We start from the raw sequence: 17694 nt of genomic DNA, 5'->3' as shown, positions 1-17694 counted from the left end.
ACCCATCCCTGTTCCAATCTGATGCAGTTTGCAGCTGGTTTCCCCGGTATTTCATATTTTAATGTCCCAGTAGAGCTCCCTGAAACCTACATACTGCCTGCATGTTATAACATTGAAAATAGGGGACAAATTCCTTCTGTTCTTGCCATGATGATCCCAGCTTGCAGGAGGTCTGGCCCAGTAATAGCGAGAGCATTTATTTGACACAGGTTCTCTAGGAGGGTTTTGCCTGCTCTTTGGTTTTGTCACGTTAAGCACGGCAGCACATAAATCGCAGGAGGTGATAGGTGTAGAGGGAGCATTTGGACTTGTCAAATTCTCATGTTTAAATGTTAAACATGTAGCAAATTTTAAAAAATGTGTTGCTTTGTCAAAAGAAAAGTGCTCTTTCAGTTGTTTCAGATATCTCAGTCACTGCCTTTACCAATTTAGAACAAATATTAAAACTTTTAAAAAAAGAGGCCAACCCCCCCTCCCCTCCTTTTTAATGTGTATTTGTTTCAATTGCTGCTAAAATGTTGTATCTCACATGGAAAAAATTCTGTCCAAAGGGCTCATTTATGAACACTTACAGGGAGCTGGATGTCCTGGATACTTAGTGATAATATTTCCCAGCTCCCTAATCTCAGTCTCAAATTCTTAAATTTCAGGGCTCTGTGCTAAAATATTTAACCCTTTGGTGAGAAAAGGGCCCAGTCCAAGGGGAGTAATTAACAAGGTGGCATCTTGCTCCTGCAGCAGCAGCGTGTTCCTTTCTCCCTGCTATCGAACTGCTAGGGTTTTAAACACAACCTCATTGTCAGCAGCATAGAGCCAAGTGTTTGCACTGAGCTTTGCATGGCTATTTGTATCCAGGCAGGTGTTTTTATGTGAACTCAACCAGAGGTCTGTTCTTGAAATATTAAAAACTGCTGGAAAGGGAAGAAATAGCTTCTTGTGAAGGTCACAATTTTCTCCGTATTTGATATTTTAGTTAACATCTAAACTCTTGATTTTTTGTAGGAGTTTTACTCACCTCAGTTGTGTATTAGTTTAAATTTAATAGAAGAAAGACTTGGCCCCTAAAGATTGGAAAGAAAATTTCCAAATGTGAGTCCTGCATGTTTAGAAATGGAAGTTTACTCAGGTCCATGATTTTTCTTTATGTAACCTTGGGTCTGCTTCTTATGCTTCCAGTTGCAAGAATAGAACAAGTATTCCTCGGGGCCTTTGTTTGCTCTTACCCCAGTCCCAGTCACCTCCTCAAAGAGAAGCACTGCAAGCACTAAAGTGTTAACCCCGAGGACCTGGGGGCTCTCTTCTGCCCCCTTGAAAATCATCACACAACAGGCTGCTGAACTGCATCCGTGTTCCTTCCAACCTAACATCGTGCAAGAGCTAAAGTGGTGGCAGAGAGGCAAAAGCTCCTTACAGGGTGGGTGTCAGTGCCAGCTGCAGGCTCTGTGCCTGGGGACTGCCTTCCCAAGTCAGGCTGTCCCCTTCCATTACACCAGAGAAAGTTGGTCTGCATGTAATTTGCTCCTTACTCAGTGTGTAGTTACTTAGGGTTATAAAGCAGATGGCTGGAATTAACCAACTGACTTGAGGCTACCTAGCTTTTGTTTTGCAGCTGAAATTTCCTGTGCTGTTCCTGTTTTTTAGGGTTTGGGTGTTTGTTTTGGTGGGGGTTTAACAGCTGTATTTATTTATACTGCTATTCTATCATGGGTATAACATGCAGTCTCAAAACTCACAGCAGGCATGCCATCGTAAGCTCTTTCCTGGGGCACATCGCCTTCAAGAAATGGCAAGGAGATCCATTAAGTTCCAGCACCAAAGAGACTGAAATAATTTGATGAGGATGCATCTCCTAAGAGGAAGATGGCAGGGGCTGAGATGCTCCTGCGTGGCCATGGACTGGGACCGCATGTCCGCAGGCTGCTGATCCCAGTGACAGGCAAAAGCAAGGCACAGTCTGTCAGAAGCCATTCTGTGGCATTTTCAGCCTCACTCTCTGATGAGGCCCTCATCTTTCCCAGAGAATTACTTCTCTAAGGATCCATTTTCCAGCAATTTTCCTGCTTCCAGCAGCACATAAGCTCCCATGAGCAGCAGTGGAGGCGACCAATGGGGGTCTTCAGCTCTGCCAGGGGAAGGGTACAGGAAGGTCATTTGTTACCTCTGCTGATGGTGCTGGGGGAACAGATAGCAACGTGAGTGTTTTTATGATGTGGAAGAAAGGTAGGGTGCAGAAAAGAGCAACAAAAATACTGCATCTGGATTTTTTATTTAAGATACAGTGCCGTCTTGTTGAAGTAAATCACAAGTGCTTCTTCCCAGGGAGGAAATACAGGAGAATAAAGGTATCTCCAAGGAAGAAAGCCTGGGGGAACCAAGGAGTCAAGTCAGCACCTTCCTGCCAGTATCACCTGAAGGCCTGGGGTTGCCTGCAGCCATCTCCAGCAGGAGGGTGTTCCCCACCCTCCCAGTCATTCCCAGGTGCTGTCTTTGCAGAGCTGCTTTTCCTCGGGAGCATGGTGGACATCATGCCCATTCTTCCCAGGGCAGCTCTGGAGACTCAGGATTATTTTCCCATGTTTGCTGCTCTTCCTGGCTGAGCTTCCCTTGCTTTGCTAGTGATGGGTCCACCCCATCCTGCAGAAATGGAGCATCCTCAGGAATGGTCTGTCATGTTTTGCCTCTGTGTTGGCCTTCCCCAAGGAACAGGGGGGAGCAAGCTCCACCCTGAGGCACTGACCCCTTACAGCTGGTGCAGTGCTCCAGCCCTGTACTGACCCAAACCTCATGTCTCTGAAAATAACACCTGTGTTGAAGGCTGGACTTTTAGCACTCATCTTCATTTACACCATCATTAAACAAAAGAACTACTGGGAAATGTTGTCAAAAATTTGGTATCTTTATGAGCAGAACAGACTCTCTCCTGATCGCTCAGGAAATGAGGGCCCCAACTCTCAGCTGGTATTGTTCTTTCCCAGGAAACTCCCAGCTTAGTCTTTCCTAACCATTATCAAACCTTTCCCACCATTATCAAACCTCACATGGGCCCTTGTGACTTTGTTGTCTCTCTGCAGAAACCAGTGGCTTTGTAACCCCACCACTGTTTGGTTAAAACACAAATATTTATCCTATGCCCAAGGCAAAGCATTGCTGCAGAGCCACGATCACCAAGTAGGGGGGTTTTTTGGTGCCAGTGGCTGTGGCCTGTTGGAAAAAAAACCCTTATTGCCACATCCAAATCTGTTCAGCCAGCACAGGCCAAAAAAACCTAATAAAAATCTGAGGTGTAAGGAAGAATTAAAGAGCAGTTTGTCAGTTCTAGGAGCTCCAGAGAGATTGTTCCTCACAGCAATTAGCAGACAAGACATTGATGGTGCTGTGTAACTTTTTAAAAAAATTATTTTTGTTTCTTTTTTCTCTCTGAATTCTGCTCCTGTGCTTCTTCTGTGATTCTTTTCACTCTTGGATTTCTCAGCTTCTCTGAGCTGAGCTCCTTGGGGATACTCCCTCACGGGGAGTCCCACTTATCACAGTCCTCTGGGTCAGGACAAAAACTCCAAAGCCTGTTAGGATCTTGTTTCTCGTGTTTATTAGGATGTTATCACAAAACTTGGCAGGTCTCTCCAGACTGTCTGTACAAGTTCAATTCACTGCAATCTGGCTCATTTCGTTCTGATGGTACAAAATGGCCTTGTGGCTCACTTAGGCCTTTGAAGATGCAAAATGGCCCCGAACCACACAGTTCTTTTATCTTTATACTCATATATATTATATATTATACTATTAACAATAGACACGTATATTACTTTTCTTAATGACCCAATGACCCAACACCTGTGTGCTGCACTGCAGCATTTTCTATCCAATCACTTACTATTACCCAAAAACCTCTAGAAGAACATGAAGAAGTAAAAGAAACAACACTAAATCCTCCATCTTGTCTTCTGCTTTCTAAACTATTTTAAACTCTAAACTTTAACTTTTTCACCCAGTGACTTAAGAAATCTAATTTACACACTCACAGTTTTGGCTTTTTCTATCTAGCTTTAACAATTGTTTTCATGTATCACATGAAAACATTCTCATAAATTTCATGTTCTATGAAATTCATTGTTTTTCTGGATCTTAGAGCTAAGCATCAGAAGGAAGGGCACACACTTTGTGTCTCAGACTCCAGCAGTGCTGGTCTGGTTTACAACATTAGAACTTTGGAGGGGAGAAGTGTCCCAGTGTGGTTGGAGCAGAAGTTTCTGTTTCTGGTCTGACCCCAGAGAGGCAGGTGGAGCACAGGCAGAGGAGAATACACTTGTCAGGTCAGGGTCATAGCACTTGGTTAAATTAGCTTTTTTTGAAATTATTTTTGGCAGGAATTTTGTGCAAGTCACACTGTGTGAAGTATGAGATGGGGGATGATGCACTCCTGGCCGTGGATGCATCGCTGAGTTCCTAACCCAAACCCCAGCCTTCACCTGGCATTTTTAACAATATCTAGGTGGCAGGCTCAGGCCTTCATTCAAGCAAATGCATCATGAAAAAAATCAAGTGTGGGAAAGCTTAGATGAAGGCCAGTTAATTAACCTTTGAAGCCTGTGATGTATTGAACAGTAGTTTGTCATTTGTCGTAATCATTATTGCATGGCTGGCTTTTAATACCATTTGGCACCAGTTTTGATTTTTTTAAGAGATGGCTTCACGTGTGGTTTTGCTCCTTGTTTTTTGTTGGTGAATTACCTGTGGACAATCTTTATAGGTGGTATTTCAGGGTTTCTTTAAGAGAAAGAATTTACAGCTGTTAGGTGTATTAACCAAAAATTAAGACATTTCACTGCATTATACAGCCTGTCTCCTAACAAAAAAAGGGGGGAACTGGGGAATATTTTTTCTCCATATTGTATCTGAAAAGAAAGCTCTTCGTAGCCTTAAAAGAAATTCTTACTGACCTTTCTTCTCCTGAGCGTTTTCCAGGTCTCTGGCTGCTGCCCAAACACTCCCCCTCCCGGTGTTACATCCGGTCACAGATCCCTCTCGTGCACCCTGTGCCTCCCTGTTCCCTCTTTGAATACTTTTGGCAACCATCCATGCCCTCATCCTGCAGCCCTGGGATCTCATGGTTCCCCTCTGATCCCATTCAGCAACACTGAAACCCATCAGGGAAGCTCCACCAGAAGCTGCAGGACAAATGGCACGTAGCTGCATCTGAAAAGAAAGCAACAATGCCAGCAGCAGAAATCAGCTACTGTGCAAAGTAGAAACTGTTTAGTGTCACAGACTGGCTGAAACATGGAAGTTGTGAAGAGAGCAGGGAAAAGGTGAGTCACCCTTCCTGTGCTGGTGAAAAAGAAAAGATGAATCGTCCTTCCTGGTTTTAATGTTGGTTGTTTGTTTTTGTTTTTTTTTTCTCCCCAGTTTGCTGCTTTCCTGCTCTCTGGAGGTGGATGGAAAACTTTTTGACAAGAATTAAAAAATAAATCTGTGCTGGGTTCATACTCAGGAAGCTGATTTAAAAACCAGTTCCACAGAAAAGTTAATAAATCGGTGAGGAGTAAGCTATGTCCTTTCATAAACAGTGTGAAAGAACAATGAGGTATCTTGGTGTCCTTGAAAAAACAGCAAGGCATGCTGGTAACTCCCACTGCAATGATCCCTGCAAAACAGAGATGGGATGGGAGGCCCAGGGGCTGGAGTTGCTAATGGGCTGGGCAGGGAGGCTGCTGTGACAGCTCCAAGCAAGGGTAGATAATTACCTGTAGGGCTCATATCAGTGGAGGGGTGGCTGAGGAGATTAATGCACAATTATGGATTCTGCTGATGTCACTATAAAGGTTAATACACACCAGAGTGCATCCAGAAAAGTTTCTAAAAAGGGATCTTGAGCAACCAGAGTGGGCTCTAGGACAAATAACCTGAAGGATGCTTCGAATTGTAAGGAACCTGAAACAAAGTTCAAAGGATTTTTCTTTTTACCTGCTATTCAGAGAGAAGCTGTGCTATTTCTGTAAATCAGTGCCGAGACTGTGACATCGATCACATGCCCAGGAAGACGGAAACTAAGTTTGAGGGTTCTCTCCTGGCTGAAATCAATAAGTAGAGGTGTTTTAGGGCTTAATATCTCCATGTGGCAGGAGCTCTCCTGCAGAATTGCCAGGACTGAGGTAACAAACTTCCCTCCTTCAAGCTAGCTGCTTCCTGCAGACTGCCATGCTGCTCCCTTTGAGCCAGGCAGGAGTTTTGACACCGAAACATTTAAGTGCATTTATTGGGTGAGTGTCCTGCAAGCCTTTGATTAGAGCAGTGCAGTGCTCATTAGACTGACTTGTTTTAGCAGCTGTCCAAAACAGGAGAAAAGAGAAATCATTAGAAGTATACTCTGTGTTGCTATTTCAAATATTATAACCCATCATTGTTTTGACAGTCTCTGAACAATGGCATAAAATGGACTGAGTAATGTGACCCAGTGTCCAGAAAAGCCTTATCCTAGAAAACAAGGATGGTAAATCACATGATGCCCCATGAGATGGGGTGTTTTGCCAAATTACTGCTTCAGGGGAAGTGAGAACAATTTCAGTAACTGGAATGTTGCTTCATCAGGATTCCCATTGCCCTTTCTTCCCCACCTCCTACCTTGCTGTTTTCCTTTTTAATTGGTGATGTCTACCAAAGTCTGGCAGTTACCTCTATTTGCTGCCAGAGGAGCCTATTTTTTATCGTTTTTAAGAGCTTAAAAAACACTCAGGAAAATGGGAAGGCTTCAGAGCCTCTTTTAACTACCACCAAACAATCCTTTAGAGTCAAATGCAGACATCACCACAACAGCCTTTCAGTCTCTGTTGAATTTACCTTAATGCACGTTTCTCTGTTTTGCACCATGCGAGACACAAGACCAAAACACCAGCAAACTCAAAAAGGACAAATTTTTTTTGGCATGGCAATGCAGCACAGAACCTTTCATGTTGTGCCTCTAGAACACCTGTCCAAAATGGCCAACAGGTGTGTTGGAGCCTTGTGTGCTAGAGGCAAAAAACGACCACCTGCAACAAGCTGGAGGTAGATCAGCTTATGTCACCTGCAAAGATTTGAGGATGTGATTTTGTCCTCCTCACCATGCACACAGGTCATGTAATTAATTCTATGATTCAGTGCTGTTTAAATACACTTGTAATTGTGGTTGCTTAGGTCACATCGATGCTGCAGGACTGTTTTATAGCCCGTAGTAGTTCTACAGTAATGCAGCTGAAACAGTTGGGAAGGATTATTTTATTGGGACTTTCCTATAAATGTCTGATTCTGTTTCTTTGTGACTTTGAGCTCTCTATTCCAGCTGCTGCCTTCTACCAAGTGTGGCTAATAACAGCACCAGTAACAGCTGGGCAATTAATTCTTTAACAACTGTTAAATGCTCTGCTATGAACAGAAGAGGATTTTGCCATGTATTTCTCCTTGATTGTTCTAGGCTGAGTATACCATTCCTTGAAAGTAGCTGATTTCTGAATAGAAACAGAAATGGAAAACAGAAATAAAAATGTTTAATCCTATTCCTCCCACATTCATTTAGTAATGAAGCAGGGACTATGAAATATTTTAATTTTAACTCTGGCTAACAGAATATTGTCACATATTTTATAGGTCTTTCCAATGGTAGGTTGAGCAGGATTGGACAAAGACCATCACCACCACATGGGACCTGGTCCTGCCAAGAGCTGCCAGGTTTTCATTTGCCCTGGACACAGCTGAGTGTGGAGACATCTTTGGTCACCAGCCTGCCTGTGCCCAAAGGTGCCCATGGTTAACAACCAATGCATGTGGAGTGGTCTCATGCAGTTTCAAAAGTCTGAGAGACAGGGTTTTGTCTTGGCTGTTCAGACCACCATGAGGATATTTAGAGGTTGACTGGCTATAGAGACGTATTTCCAGGCAGCTTGAAGTCAGGTCTTATTTCTTTATATTTAAAAATAATCCAAGGAAAATGAAGGACCATTTCCATGAAATAATTATTTGATAAAAATGATGAATGGAGAAAGAAAGAACCATTACAAGAAAAGCATAAATTAATATACGTACATCCTCGAACTGCACTACACCATTAAATCGCAGCTTGCTTCCATGGCTTGAAGATTATTATACCTGTACATGCCACACTAAAACCAATTAGTTGCTTGTCCATTTGAACTGCCGAGCTTACGCTGCTCCTGATCAGCCATTCCTTTCAGTGCCTTCCTGCATTCCCAGCCAATGAACATGTGATTCATGCTGAGACAGAAGCAGCAAGGGGCACATCCAAGCTCCCCCGATGTGGGGATCATCCCGTCTGGATAGGTGCATCTGGGCTGGGAGCTGCAGAATGAAGAAAACTTCTGTCCCTTGCACACATCTCTGTTATAATTCATAAGCGTTAAAAAAACATCCTTGCTGAACCTCTGGACACACATGAGTGGTGGATGAGTGGAACATGGTGACAGTGGGACGAGCTGCAGCCAGAGATGAGAGTCCAAGAGATGCAGCCAAAACTGCTCCACGACAGGAGTGTTGCTCAGAGATCTTCCTGGTGGATTTTGGCAGTGAGGAGCTGGGTGTTTCACAGTGTGTGCCAGCTCCAGCTCTGCTCCTTGTAGGGGGTGTCTGGAGGCTGGAATCCCCCGTGACAAACCTGCTGGCAGCTGTGAGTGGGAAGGGTCCATTGAGGTTCAGGTTTGCTCTGGAGCTCACCTCCTCTCTGCCAGCCCCGTGATGGGCTGCTCCTGGGATAAGGAGCTCTGCTCTGAGCCCCGCAGCAGCATTCCCAGGATGGCCAGGACTTCTTGCAGGCCTTGGCCAGTGTGGGCACTGCAGCCCCGGAGCATCCAGCGGTGCTTTGCCAGCCCCCCCAGCCGCAGCATCTCCCCCAGCTTAGCAGGAGCCAGCGCTCCTGGCACGTCCTGCTTGTTGGCCAGGAGCAGCACAGGGATGCCAGCCATGCCGGGGTGGCTCAGGGCCTCCTCCAGTGTTGCCATCGCTTTGGCCAGCTGGGACATGTCCGTGCTGTCAAACACGAAGATGAGGGTGTTGATGTCCTCCAGGTAGTTGGGCCAGCTGGCTCGCAGGCTGTCTTGTCCACCAACATCCCAGAGGGTGAAAGATATGCCACAGGGTGTTTGCAGAGATTCCACGTTGAATCCCACCGTGGGGCAGGTCTCCACAGCCTGGCCGCTCTTCAGTTTGTACAGAAGGGTGGATTTGCCGGCAAAGTCGAGCCCCAGCATGATAACTCGAGCATCTCTTTTCCGCCAGCCTTTGGAGATCAGCTTCCCCATCAAGATACTGCTGCAGCTGGCGGGGGAGGGAGGGGAAAAGCAGCCAAAAAAAAATAGCAAGCAAGCGTATTTCCTCGATGATGTCAGAAATGAACAGAGTGCTCAGTCCTGCCTCTCCGAAAGAGCGCCTTAGGTTTGCTGAAGAAACGCGGGCAGCCGGCTTTTGCTTCTCTCTGTAGCTCAGATGAGGTGAGAGCGATTATTGATGAGGTTTGGAGCAGAGTCAGGAAGTGATGTTCAACACAGCAGTTCCTACACCCCAGCTCCGCTGCTGCTCACTTGTTTTCATTCAGGACCCGAAGTGATTGGTGCAAAAGAGAGCTAACATTTTGCAGGAAGAGGTGGAGAGACTGTGGAGCAAGTTTCCTCCTCACCACATAAATAAATAAATGAGCTTCTGTTCATTGGCTTGTCTAGGAGAAATCCACCCCCGCCTGGACAGGACAAGGAGGAACCCGGGTTTCAGATCAGGGTTACGCTGAGAATTTGCTGAATCACAGCTCAAGGGTGGGGATTGAAATCCTCTTGAGCAACAAGACAATGATTTTTCTGCCAGTCTTACGTTAAAAAGTAGAAAACAAATCACTCTATCATCAGCTTTTACTACCTTTTGTGCAAGTGATAACAACAGCAATTTTAAAAAATGCACACAAGCATGCTTTTTTAATGTCTCACTGAAATACAATGAGTCAAAATGCCATTCCTAAGGCAAAAATCCATAAAATTCTTTACATCAAAGTATTTACGACATTTGAACTTTTTTAAGTGAAGCAAAGTCAGTCCTCTGTGGCTGAGGAGGTACAAAAATCCCATAAAAGAACAGAAAACTGTTTAACGAGACAGCACGCCTTGCACTTTACATGCCAGAGGCAAAAATGTGCTGCTGTGACAACTCCCAGACTCTCTTGTGCAAGAGCAGCTGATGACAGCCAGCAGAGTCCCAGCAAAGCCAGCATTTATCTCCCCTCTTTATTGGTTGGGTTTTGCTCCTAAGAGGCTGCTCAGAGGTGTGCAGAGCTCACCTCACAGCAGTAAGTCAGAGCTGCTCTCTAGCCACCTTTATCTGAGACAGAAATGGGATTCACTCCTGCTTCCCTGGGACCACAGGGGAATTTTTAATGCATCTGTGGGAGATGCAGTTTCCCCAGCAATAATCCTCACATGACAGCTCCACATCACAAGCATTGCTGGGGAAGAAGTTCAGCACAGCATGTGGAAGGGGCCATCTGGTTAGCTGGTCACTGAGAGGCATATTTCTTCCTCTGGGGACAAGATACTTCAGTTTTCCATCTTTTAACAGAAAAGAAGATGCATGAAAAATAAAATAACACAAGGAGACCTGCTCACTTAGGCTGCATGGGATTGCAAAGGGTCCAAAATGTTTTGCAAGATACCTTGGTGATAAATGTCTCTCCCATTGTTAACCCACAGAGCTGGCTGGCACCAAGAGCCTCCACAAGATTTATGGATGTGTAAGATGGGTTTTAACAATCATGGAATACCAAGTTGGAAGGACCTTGATGATCATCTGGTCCAACCAACCTTTCAAGGCAAAAGCATGGTCTAAAAGAAGCTCAGCACCCTCTGCAGCCAAATCTTAAGTGTCCCCCAATGCTGGCAAACACACTGCTCCCCTGGGGAGATTATTCCAATGAACAACAGATTGTTCTTGTTGTGAAAAGTTATCCCCTTGTGCACAATCAGAATTTCCCAAGGAATAAATTGTACCCATTGCTGCTCATTTTTTCCATAGACTCCTTGTAAAAAGGGATCCTCCATCTTCTTTGTAACCACCCTTTAAATACCAAAACACAGTGATAAGGACTTTCATACGCATTTTTTCTCAAGATTCAACAATAAAATTGTGTGGCATATGTTCATGTGTGATCTTTTCTAAAACCAGTCTGTAAGTGTAAAATTGGCAGAAAGCTCTCTGGATGTGGATAAAAAAAAAAAAAAGAGAATTGTAATATGAAGTGGATTCTGGCCCTTCAGGGCACTGCTTTCACACCCTGATGTGTGTGCTGCTGCATGAGGGTTATCCTTCTGTCCATATTCTTAACTTTTTAAAATAAATCCTTGATCTGCTTGTTCACCATTTTGGAATAATCTTCCTTCCCATATTTCACTGTCCTTTGAGATCAGTATAGCTGGTATTTTTAGACATAACAGTGGGTCAAGTGAATTGTGTCTTGATCTTTTCTTGTTTCTCCTGCCTTTGCTTCTGCTCATCTTCCCTGAGAATTGGCAGGTGGCTGTGAGACACATCTGTTTAATCTGACCAGGCATTCACAGCACTGTAATTTCTTTCAAGTAAATTAAAATATAGGCACAGGAAGCAAGGATGGAGACTCTACCATTCAGTGAATAATTGAGCATTTGAAATACAATGTGATGGAGTCTTTGATTGCATCACTCCCTCACATGCTACAGAAGGAGGCTGCTTCTAAAAGACAAAGAAAGGGAAAGGGAAAAAGGAAAAAGGAAGAAATAAAGCCAGAAAGAGGATGCAACTAAGCACAGTTTTACTGATGATTCCCTTCAGGTTTTCTGTGGCACAGAACACAGTAATCCATGGGCAAAAAGAGGAAACTCTATGTTCTTTTTCTTTTTTTACATGTTTATACCCTATGTATTGAACTGCAACTTATTTTCTTTCTTCCTGACAATTATTCCAAATACAAGGTTCAAATTGTGCCTACAGAGCCTGTTCCGCCCACAGCTATGTTACAGAAGCACAGTATTTCAAATAAATAATACATAGGAGCAATTACAAGTCTGTTTAAGATAGAATGAAAGAAAAGAAAGTAAAAGCAGACAAGATTAGTTCTGAGTGCATCTATTGCTGGAATAGAAAGGCCAGGTACTAAATAATTCAGGCATTGTGTTCAGAGACAAGGACAGCCCGTATTCAAGCTGTGTATTCTGTGGACAGAATAAATGTTCTTGTCTTGTGTTTCATGTCCCCAAATTCTCAGGAGCAATTCTAGTTCCATTTATAGTTTCACAGAATTTCAGTCAATTTATTTGTTTGCTGTTTTTCAGGCATGAGTTTCTCTGCTTCCTAGATATTCATCCCAAAATAAGCAGTAATCAGTAGTAGTAATAGGAGTAATAGGAGAGAATCCCCCCTCCTTCCCAAGCCCCAAATATTCCAATTACAAAGATTTTGTCCTGATCCTTATATTAACTCACATTTGTTCCAGCCTGTGGCACCTCTTTGGAAGGCAGCTCCAGGGAGACAACTCTTCACATAGCCTGCTATAACAGGTATAGTTCTGGTCCTTCCTGTGAGTGTTCATTCAAATGGCATCTGCCTGGAACAACAACAAGTACATCTCAGTCCAGCCAGTGTGTGTCCCCATCCAGACGTGCACATGTCCCTGAGAAAAGCCACCAAAGCCACCATGCACCCAACCCTGCCTGTGTTTTCTGCAGGATTTCATTGTATCATATGTGGAAGGCATGGAGGGCATGTTCAGACCAGCAGCTGGTGAGAAAGCCCGCTGGGCACAGGCAGGTTTCTTGACCTGGAGAGTCCACCTGTGACCTGGCAGTCACCTTGAAGGGGACTTCTCTGTGTTTGGCCTGTGAGAGTTCCTTGTGGACCTGCTGGGATCACTGGATTTGACCTAGCCATGGCCCCAGGCTAAAACCACAATAAAGCCAAATGTGATGGTTCAGGCTTAGAGAAAATTGTCCTTTTTCTTTTCTGCATCCTGCTCCATTCCTCTTGTTCTGCCCCCAATTTCTGGTGTGCCCACAGGAAACTCACTCCTGCTAACAGACTCATGCCAGTTCACCGGGCACGTGCCCAGGAAGCTGCCAGTTCCATCAGGGTCAGTGGGTAGCTGTGAGAGCTGGCAGCTGAAGGCAAGCTGCTTCCTCCCCAAGACGAATTCCCAGAGGCTTGAAACATGGCTTAGCATAGTCTGGAAGTTACACAAGGCAGCCACAGGCTATGACATGCCCTAGAAAAGCCTGCCTGCAGTGATGTCTCTTGACAAGATATGATCGCCTGAAGTTGTACCAACACCCTAAAGTTCAGAATGGCAGGACTCACGCAACAAAAGACACATCAGATGTTAAGCACGTGTTCTTCAGGTGCCCAACAAGCATTCTGAGAGGTGTTGGTACCTCCAGGGCATTCCTGGTGAGATTGGAAATAGGACATCATTCTCATGCCCAGCTCATCCCGAGGTCCTTGTTTTCCCCTCATTTCCTGGGACAAACATTTTGTGAAGGAAAATGGGTTTTGGTAGCATAACTGGTAGCAGATAGAACTTTCCAAAGTTAACTCTTTCCAGCAGGGAATGACTCTAGCTGGAAAGCACAAAAACTCACCTGCTACACTCTTGCTTGATGCCATGTCACAGTTTCCAATAGAGGAAGCTTGGTTCTTGTCTCTCCTCAGTCCCCACCTGTCTGCCCTGCTGGGACCCATCCCTGTGTTGCAAGACAGCAGCCTCTAGGACACAAGCATGCCCAAGGGTGTGAGATCCTGCTCAACACAGATGCCTGATGGCCAGGGCTGGTGGTGTCCTGCATGTGCCCCAAGCCTGCCTGCTCCCTGGCTAGGGACAGTGGGACAGGTCCTGACCATCAGACCCTGACGTAACTCCCTGCACTGCACCCTGACAACAAGGTGAATGTGGAGAAATGTGGCACAGAGCAAAGACTTTTTTCCCTCATGTTTTCATCCCTTAGCTGGCAGGTGCTTCAACAGCAGGATGACATGGAAAGGAAAACTATTTGCCTTGATTTGATTTCTGTTTGAATTACTATGTCTTTTGTATATGATTGTAAAATATTTTTCATAAATATTATTACTCTAATCACTGAATTTATAATTTCCAAAGCTGTTTAGAATTTTATCAGGATGCAAGTCATCTCTCTAGACATACTTGCAATCAAAGTGCTACCCAAACTGTTTTAGTTTTTCCCACATAAATTGGCAGTGCTCTGTATTCTCTTCTATGTCAGTGAAACTCTCATTCCAGGTCCTTCTTCGTATGCCTTAAATTCGCAGATCTCTTCCTCCTTGACCCCCAACATCTTAGCTTTGTCTCCTCAGGACAACTTAAAACTAAGCTTCTTTGGCATCTTGCCTTATCCGGACACCATCATTCCCTTTCCTGATAGTATTCATTAACTCTTCTTCTTACAGTTGGTCTCTATCCTAGCTTAGGTCGTACACTCATCTATGCCACATACTGCATAAGCCATTTTCACCTTAGAAACTAATTAAAACACAGCTCTGACTATTGTGAGAGGCCTTAAGTTGTCTCCAGTTGAAGAGAAAAAAAAGGAGCAAAAAATGTGTACACTTACAAAAACATCACTGTTACGTGTGCGAAAAAAATGGCTCCTGTATCCTAAGATGTGCTTCTCCATCTCTTGAATGTAAAAACCATGAAGCAAGGACTGGCTTCTGGGGGGCTTTTTTTGGTATTCCTTTGTTTTCTATGGAGAGGAAGCCCTAAAGATCTAATGATGCCTAACCCTACTCCCTACCTGTACTAAATATTATATAGCTAATATCTTACCTGTTACTTTTATGGGAAGTAAAAATTGTACTTTGGAGATATGCTGATGAAATTAATCTCTCTGGATTAGTCTGGAGGAAATCCTGCTTTGCAATACATAAATACATCTCCCTTTAAGGTGGCCTTCCCTTGTTCCAGTTCCACAGCAAGAAAATGGGATTAAAATGACAGTGCAAGCTTGGGCCTGAAAATGTCCTTTGTGCAACTTGACAGGCTCCAGAGCAACAACGGAGTCTCATTCTCAGTGCTCCTCAGATTCAGGAGGTTTGGATGCAAAATTTTGTTTTATCATTTGTTTTTAATATTTGCCTTCACTTGCCTGTTTAGAACATTTTATACCAATAAACAAAATTTACTGAAAAGATACTGTTAATTAGCATCAAGAATAAAAGCTACAAACTGTTCTTTACTACATTTCTGTGTGGTAAAATGGAAGAAAGTGATGAAAACCTGTGAAATTTCAGAAGTTGCATTTTATCTGTCTGGCCACAGAGTGTCAATGTTTTCCCACACATTTCTCAATGGAGTGACTATCTCCAGTAGAATCAGCTTCTGCCAAACAGCAGATGTCAGAGTTCTGGCTTTGATTTAGGGGTAGGCCCTTGACACCTTTTTGCATCTGGATCACTTTGAAACAGGTTTTGCTGAACAGCAGCTGTAGGTTTGTTTTGTGTTCCACAGGAAGCTGATGGTGAGCACTGAAGAACGGAGCTGGAGTGAGATGTCAGCTCCATGCAGGTCACATTTAGCTTCAGATTGTTTTCATATCAGATTTATCGTGGTATGATAAATATGGCATCATGTCCTAGGACTCCACACTTTGAGTGAAAACAGTTAACCTACTGATGGAAAAAAAATAATGCTTAATGAGGAGAAAACCAAGAAACACTTTGAAGAATTTTCTTTCTTTAATATCCCCTAACAGGTCACTGACAGTTGCCATCACAGCTCTTCACTGTTTGTGGTCACTTACAGATCTGCAGACACAGAACAAGCTTTTAAATCCAAAATTAACAAGATCATAAATTCCTGATATCTAGTCCAGAGATAAACTTGGGTTTATCTATGACTATGCACACCTTTGTCATTTCTGGGTTTGACAACATATTGTTAGGAATGAAATTACAGAATCAGGTTGCATTAGGGTTTGGGGTATAATTCCATGCCAAGCTATTCTCCATTTTTCATTTCTAGTGTCCCCACTTTGATCACTTGAGGAAAGCCCTTCACAGTCACCTGCTACTGATATCAAGAGATGTAAACTGAGGCTGTTGGTGTAAGAGAGAGGGATCAGCACCCGAGCTGACCCACCAAGGCCAGCAACACACATTATCTGTGTTGTGTCTTGGGCAACAATTCCTTTTGTTCTACAAAACTTGTCTCTGAATAGCATTGCTTTGCCTGGTTGGCCTATTTAATGCTTTCATAACATTTCCAGTCGGTCATAACTTTTCCAAGACGGATATCAGGTTTCATAATCCTTTTCCTTGTTGAAAAAGAAATGTTAGAAGAAGGTTGCTTTTTGTTATTGCTGGCTTTTACAAAAAGCCACACTGAGAGAAAAAGAACTGAAACTAGTTATTTGCAAGATAATAAAATTATTTCTGCTCCACACAGAGCACTTTTGTAGCTCTTTCAGCTCCTTGTAAAGCTCAGACACAGTATAAACTGCCTGAAACTACTATTTAAGGACTTACTGTATGATAAAGTTAGTGTGAAAACTAACTAGTGATAACTAATAATAAGAAAAATAAACTCATGTGAATAAAAAAACCCCTGACTTGTGTTCTGGTGCTTGTTAAAACAACTGGGTTTCTGCATATGGTAACTAAGCAGGGCTGTCCTGCAGAACTAAAATCACATTTTTTATGCAGCTCCACCTTTGCACCATTTCCCAGCCATGTCAGGAAAGGCAGCTGTTCTTGACAGACAACTCCTTTGCAAAGCCACAAACACAGGCTGAAAACAAGTGTTGGGTATGTTCCCTTTCTGGCTCTTTTGGGCCTCCCATGGAGGCGATGATGACACTTTTCCACGTATCTCATTTATGCCTTTTCTTTCTGTTGCTCCAGAACTCCCACAATGTATTCAGCAGTACTTTCCTGATGCTGGCAGCGTAGCGAGCAGCAACTTGGCAAGAAAATTCTCTTTTTACCCTGGACCCACCACTGTGCTTTCCTTGCCTCATATTCCAGAGCAGAATTTTTTCAGCATCACTGATTCCCTCTCAGAACAATCCATCCACACTTGATCCCTGAGTTACTGAAACTGATTTTTCGTCTCTTCTTTCTTTCATTTTTTTTTTTAATTACAATTTCTTCATTTGATCTTTTTCTTAAATTGACCACCCTCAAAAAGAGATTGATACCTCCAGTAGGCTTGACCTTACTGCTTTATGTTCCAGATCCATCGGCTCCCCACTCCCTGCAACCCCCAGCTGCCTTCTGACCGACTGGCAGGAAAAAAATGAAATTCTGAGAAAGCAGGAAGCCATTTCCTGGTAACAAATTTGTGTTAACAAAAGACTTCTCTTGGGAAGGCTCATTTCCAGTCTTCCCTTTCCTGGATCCTCCCTACTTGATCTGCAGGTATTGAAACGGAAGAGTAAAGGGACAAGACCGTGCCAATGCTAAGGTCTAGCAGCGGTTTATAGGCTGCCTAAATACTTTTGAATTAAGAAAAGTCGCTGAGTGCATATGTCGGCAGACCCTTGTCCCTGTCTCTGGGATCCATCTGGACTCAGGCCTTACTGGCACCAGCCTGCAGCAGGACCAGCAGGGATCCTGTCACAGCCCCGGGACAGGGAGCCTGGGCTGAGCCACCTCCCTGAGCCCAGGCAGGCTGGGCTGAGCTTTGCCCTCGGC

At 43.9% G+C, this 17694-nt stretch overlaps 1 protein-coding gene across 1 annotated transcript; it reads right to left on the bottom strand.

The window, feature by feature from the left end:
• Positions 1-2444: 2444 nt before the first annotated feature.
• On the bottom strand, positions 2445-9659 carry ARL11 (ADP ribosylation factor like GTPase 11). The gene has a single exon (XM_058829577.1). It carries the CDS (start codon positions 9282-9284, stop codon positions 8697-8699), a length of 588 nt encoding a protein of 195 aa, XP_058685560.1. The 5' UTR covers positions 9285-9659; the 3' UTR covers positions 2445-8696.
• Between the last annotated feature and the right edge of the window lie 8035 nt (positions 9660-17694).

This window comes from Poecile atricapillus, chromosome 1 (genome assembly GCF_030490865.1).
Source record: "Poecile atricapillus isolate bPoeAtr1 chromosome 1, bPoeAtr1.hap1, whole genome shotgun sequence".
Lineage (NCBI taxonomy): Eukaryota > Metazoa > Chordata > Aves > Passeriformes > Paridae > Poecile > Poecile atricapillus.
Note: the sequence above shows the minus strand (reverse complement) of the source record. Positions and strands in the feature narration are given on the sequence as shown.